We start from the raw sequence: 5,816 nt of genomic DNA, 5'->3' as shown, positions 1-5,816 counted from the left end.
CTTCAGCCTCCCAAGTGCTGGCATTACAGGCGTGTGCCACCATGCCCAGCTCCATATATCTTTTTAGGTGAAATTTCTCTTCAAATCTTTCAACATTTGTTTTTAAATCAGATTGTTACTTTCTTATTGTTGAATTCTGAGAGTTTCCTATATGTTATAATAAAAGTTCTTTGTCAGATATATGTTTTCCCAACATATTTGGCCAGTCTATGTCTTACTTTTTCATTCTCTTGATAAGATTTTTAGAGAGCAGAAGTTTTAAATTTTATTTATTTATTTATTTATTGTCTTTTTTCAGACAGGGTCTCGCTATGCAGGTCAGGTTGGCCTTGAGCTCACTTTGTAGCTCAGGCTGGTCTCGAACTCACGACAGTCCTCCTGCCTCAGCCGCCCAAGTGCTGGGATTACAGGCGTGCGCCACCATGCCTGGCTTTAATTTTAATGAAGTCTAATTTATCCATAGTTTACCTTTTGGTATTGTATATATGAGATCATTGCCTACATCAAGGCTACAAAGGTTTTCTCTTCTGCCTCTTTGTAGAAGTTTTCCAGGTTTGGGTTTATACTTAGCTCTATGATCCATCTTAATTTTTATATGTGATGCTTTCATGATTCCAAACTAACTTTTTTCAGCAGTACTAGGAATTGAATCCAGGGCCTTTGCCCTGGGCTACATTCTCAGCCCTTTTTTAAAAGTTCATTTTTATTTTTTTGAGACTATGTCTCACAAAGTTGCCCAGCTTGGGCTCAAACTTGCATTCCTTTTGCCTTAGCCTCCCAGAGTGTTGGGATTACAAGTGTGTCCCAACATACCCAGCTTAGATCTTCTTTATCTCAGAAATGTTTTGTATCTTTCCCATCCTCTGTCAGATTTAGTCTACATTTCATAGTTTCAATGCTGTTTTAAATGCTATCATTCTTATTTTAGTTTGTGATTGCTAGTATGTAGAAATACAGTTGGCATTTGTACATTTACATACTGCAGTTTAGCCAAATTCACTTATAGTGCAAGTAGATTTTTAAGTAGATTTCATTGGATTTTTTCATATTTTCCCTGAATAAGGACAGATATGTCTTTCTTTATCCTTCCTTTATCTTTCTTCTGGAACTCCAAATATATGTAGGTTTGATTGCTTCATGCCCTCTTGAAGGTTATTAAAGCTATGTTAAATTTACACCATCTTTTTTTCCCCCCAGTTTTTGTTTTGTTTGGTTTTTGAGACAGTTTTGCCATGCAGTTCAAGCTTGCCTTGAACTCACGGTGATCCTCCTGCCTCAGCCCCCCAAGTGCTGGGATTACAGGCATATGTTACCACACTGGTCTACAATATTTTTTTCTTTCTTTGTTCTATTTGGATAATTTCTCTTGGCCTATTAAGACCGCTGATTGTTCTGTCTCCAGTCTGCCCTTATCTCTATCCAGTGACTTCTTTTATTTCAGATACCACATTCAGATACCAGGTCTATCAGGCATTTTGATATGATTCTATTTTACAGTTTCAAGTCCTCCTGAATAATAACTTCTTCTCCCATTATATCCATCCTGTTCTGACATTTGCTCATCATAGTTGAAGTCCTTGAAGATCATTCAAATATAGAGGTCATCTGTGGGTCTGTTTTTATGGACTGGTTTTTCTCTTGACTCTACATCCTGTTGTCTTCCTTCTCGGCATGTCTTATAAGTTTAACTGCTTGCCAGTTATTGTGTCCTTTAAAGAAGACAGTAGGGGCCAGGGATATAGCTCAGTGGCACAGCGCCTGCCTGGCAAGCATGAGATCCTGAGTTCATTTCCTCATATCCTCCCTGCAAAAAAGAAGACAGTAAAGGTTGAAGTATATTTTTTAAATATACATATATATTTTTTGCCGGGCATGGTGGCGCACACCTCTAATCTCAGCACTCGGGAGGCTGAGGCAGGAGGATCCTTGCGAGTTTGAGACCAGCCTGGGCCACAAAGTGAGCTCAAGGCTAGCCTGAACTGCAGAGCAAGACCCTGTCTCAAAAAAAGAGACAAAAACAAAAACAAAAAAAATATATATTTTTCCTACCACTGTCCCAGAAGAAAGAAACACTTTGGGGCATGTGGAGTTGAGCTGGTGAGGGAGGTGGCTACAACTTTAATCCCCCTTGTGCCTCAGTCTCTGTGTCGGTCTCTTTCCCCTGACTGCTTCTTCTTCCCTGGCCCATAATATGCTCCTTTCAGCTAATCTGTCTCCCCTACTCTGTCTTCCTTCATAAAAGCTTCTGGCTGAGGAGAAGGCAGCCGTGCTCCGGGCAGTCGAGGAACGTGAGCGGGTGGAAGCTGAGGGCCGGGAGCGCGAGGCTCGGGCCCTGTCATTGACACGCGCCCTGGAAGAGGAGCAAGAGGCCCGGGAGGAGCTGGAGCGCCAGAACCGGGCACTGCGGGCCGAGCTGGAGGCACTCCTGAGCAGCAAGGACGACGTCGGCAAGAGTGTGAGCAGGGATCAAACCCCTGGGACACCCATGTGGGCACCTTGACGCAGAGACACACACACACACACACACACACACACACACACACTCTACACAAGAATGTGAAAAGATCCAGCCATCCAAGTCACGCGTTCACACACACACGGTGCAAGAGGAACACTCCTCACCAGACACAGGCCTTCACGCACATGTCCGCTGCAGGGAGAACCCTCCGCCAGACATGCAGGGCCACACACAGAACGTGAGAGCCCTTGCAGGGCATACGTCTCCACAGCCATGCACATGGAGCATGAGGAGACTCTCCACCAAACACATGTTCACACGTGCACAGAGCATGAAGAAAATGCCTCACTGCACATACGTGTGAACGCTCAGAGGAAGCGAGAACATGGAGAGAATTTGTCACAACACACGGCCTGGGAACCACCCCAGACAGGCATGCAGCTACGTGGACATGCCTGCACACACATGCACACATACATACGAAACATGGCCCGCCTGGCCACCCCGCCAGGCTTCTATCTTCCCTCACAGAAGGGGAGGAGGAGGCGGCAATGAGCCCAGTACCGAGTCTTTCATCCATTTATTCATTTATTCCTTCATTCGACATTACTGAGCACATGTGTCTCATTCAGAATCATCCTAAACATACTCTGTGAATAACCTGGGTAGCATAATTCTATTGTCTTGCCAGGCAAGGTGGTATACGCCAATAATCCCAGCACTCAGGAGGCTGAGACAGGAGGGTCTCTGTGAGTTCAAGGCCAGCCTGGGTTACATAGCAAGATCTTATATCAAAACAAACAAAAAAAGTCTATTGTCTGAAGCTGCCTCCTTCCGCAGCCTGTAGGGGGTCCCAGGCCTCTCCCACAGCTCCTGCCCCAGCCTTCTGAAGGGTCAAGACCATCCACTGCAACCTTTCCCGCATTCATCTTCCCAGTACCTTTGTGGAGAGGCCAGGTCCCAGCACACGGGCCACCTCACTGATGAGCCCGGGCAGGCAGCTCCCAGCAGGCTGTTCCTTCATTCCCTACAGTGTGCTCACGGGGCAGGGAGGAAGCGGCTTTATCTCCCCGCGCGTTTGAGTTGATCCAGTTGGGCTTTCAGCCAGGCTTGGAGAGGACCTCACTCCCCTGACGTGCAACCCTGCTAGCTGAGGTCTGTCCTTTGGGAAAACCACACAAGTATCTCTAGTGATTCCAAAGGCCATTGTAGGAGAGAAGAGGAAGTATGATCCCTCCAAGTGAACAAAACTAATGGGCAGGTGGGCCTCTTCCGGGCCTGAAAATGGTCACTGCTGCGGACCAGAATCTTCGTGAGGGCCACTTGAGCTACGGTGATCTGTAGGTGCAGGCCCCACTCACGGTCCAGCACCAGAGACACAAACGCAAACATCGCATGATGGGTGTCACGGGCTTGTTTGGAGGGGGGCTCCGTGCCGGGTGCATGGGTCAGGGAGAGGCCTTGAAGGTCAGTGGTAACTTCTCCAGGAGGTGCCAACTATGGAGAGGTGCGTGGGGGTCCCTGAGACTTTACTGAGCACTTGAGATTTTAATTTACACCTTGAAAGCTCTAGGAACCCCTCAACTGAGAAACAGAATAGAGGTAGAGCTGCTGAACCCCAGAAGAGTGAGTCTGAAAAAACCAACACGGGAGTTACAAGACTTCAACCCATTCCCACGTGGGATTTCCAAGATGAAGCTCCAGGGAACCGAGCTCACACCCCCGAATCACAAAACTCTAGGAAATAACCCAGCACGAGCGAGGGCTGGTGTAACACCAAAACTGGCCCAAGAGCTTCACCCTGCCTGAAAGGCTTGGGACCGCATGGCTTCAGAGCTCAGATTTTTTTGGACTTCAGAAATTTGCTGACACATCATGATATATCTTGGTGTGGGACTGAGATCTAAATACAAAGTTCATTATATATGCACCTTATGCAGATAGCCGAAGATGAACGCATGCAGTATTTCTAGTGCCCTTGCATTTTAACTATAACCCTTCAATTAAAGTCATGTGTGGAATTTTCCACTTGGGCCATGCTGTCGCTTTAAAAGAGGGTTCGTGAACAGGCTGTTGGTAAAAAGTTTTAGGATGATTTCGAATGAGACCTGGAGGAACGGTTAGTTCCGCCCCGCCCCCCATCGGAGCCTGCCCTGCGCTGCCGCTGCCGGGATCCCTCCGTGCCCTCCCTCGGTGGCCCAGGGACCCCTGCTCACACTCGATTCCCTCCAGGTGCACGAGCTGGAACGAGCCCGCAGGGTGGCAGATCAGGCAGCCAACGACCTTCGAGCACAGGTGACAGAACTGGAGGATGAGCTGACCGCGGCCGAGGACGCCAAGCTGCGCCTCGAGGTGACCGTGCAGGCTCTGAAGGCACAGCACGAGCGCGACCTGCAGGGCCGTGACGAGGCGGGCGAGGAGCGGCGGAGGCAGCTGGCCAAGCAGGTACGTTGGCAGGAGGCTGCAGAACATGGCCTGGTCGGGCCGGGGCGCCCAGGTGTGGACGCCCCCTGCCGGCTGAGTCCAGCAGAGTCCCTCCCGCTGGCCAGTGGATGGTCGTCACCCCCCACACACCAAAGCCCCTTACCCACGCATCCGCTCACGCACAGCCTCCGCACCACCCGCACTTACCCCCAGCCCAGCCGGCGTCCAGCAACTCCTCGGGCCACCCAGCTCCTCCCTTCCGGGTGCCAACCTCAGTAACATAACACGGTCTGCAAGGGACAGTGCTGGTTGCTAGGGAATCACAGAACACATGTACTGTGTATCGTGAACCTTGGGTCTATTCCAGAAGGCTGAGGCAGGACGATCTCAAGTTAGTAATTTACTAAATTGCCCAGCCTGGGCAGCTCTGAGTGCCAGAAAGATCCCACTGAGGTTGTGTAAGCAGCAGTCTCAGTGTGGGGTTGTGCTAGAAGTTAGGAGGGCGATTGGGTGATCCAAGGCCCCAGGGTCTGTACTGCCCCTTTGATCCAGCGCTGGGAGCACTGGGGAGCCAGGGAAGGCTGTGAGCCCCCGATGTACAGAGACCCTCCTGGAGCTGTGTGGGAATGGGCTGGAGGGGAAAGACAGAGGCCTAGCAGGAGGAGGCACGGGTGAGAAGGGAGAGCCGGGCCCTCAGGACAGAGACCCGTGAGAGGCAGGAGAGTCAGCGCCTAACCCTGCCGGCCCCTGCTCTGCCCGAAGCTGCGGGATGCCGAGGTGGAGCGCGACGAGGAGCGGAAGCAGCGCGCCCTGGCCGTGGCCGCCCGCAAGAAGCTGGAGGCGGAGCTGGAGGAGCTGAAGGCACAGACGGCGGCCGCGGGGCAGGGCAGGGAGGAGGCGGTGAAGCAGCTGCGCAAGATGCAGGTGAGGCGGG

The 5,816-nt window shown here is 50.6% G+C and overlaps 1 protein-coding gene across 1 annotated transcript in view; it reads left to right on the top strand.

Moving 5' to 3' along the window:
* Myh14 (myosin, heavy chain 14, non-muscle) overlaps positions 1 to 5,816 on the top strand; it is a gene marked incomplete in the record, with an annotated part of 59,628 nt that overhangs the window by 44,816 nt on the left and 8,996 nt on the right. The window contains 3 exon segments of the mRNA XM_013509048.1: positions 2,243 to 2,455; positions 4,691 to 4,903; positions 5,645 to 5,806. Coding sequence (XP_013364502.1) covers positions 2,243 to 2,455; positions 4,691 to 4,903; positions 5,645 to 5,806 — 588 coding nt within the window.

This window comes from Chinchilla lanigera, unplaced genomic scaffold, assembly GCF_000276665.1.
Source record: "Chinchilla lanigera isolate Chin_1 unplaced genomic scaffold, ChiLan1.0 scaffold00158, whole genome shotgun sequence".
Taxonomy (NCBI): domain Eukaryota; kingdom Metazoa; phylum Chordata; class Mammalia; order Rodentia; family Chinchillidae; genus Chinchilla; species Chinchilla lanigera.
This window is presented reverse-complemented; position numbering and strand designations above follow the sequence as displayed.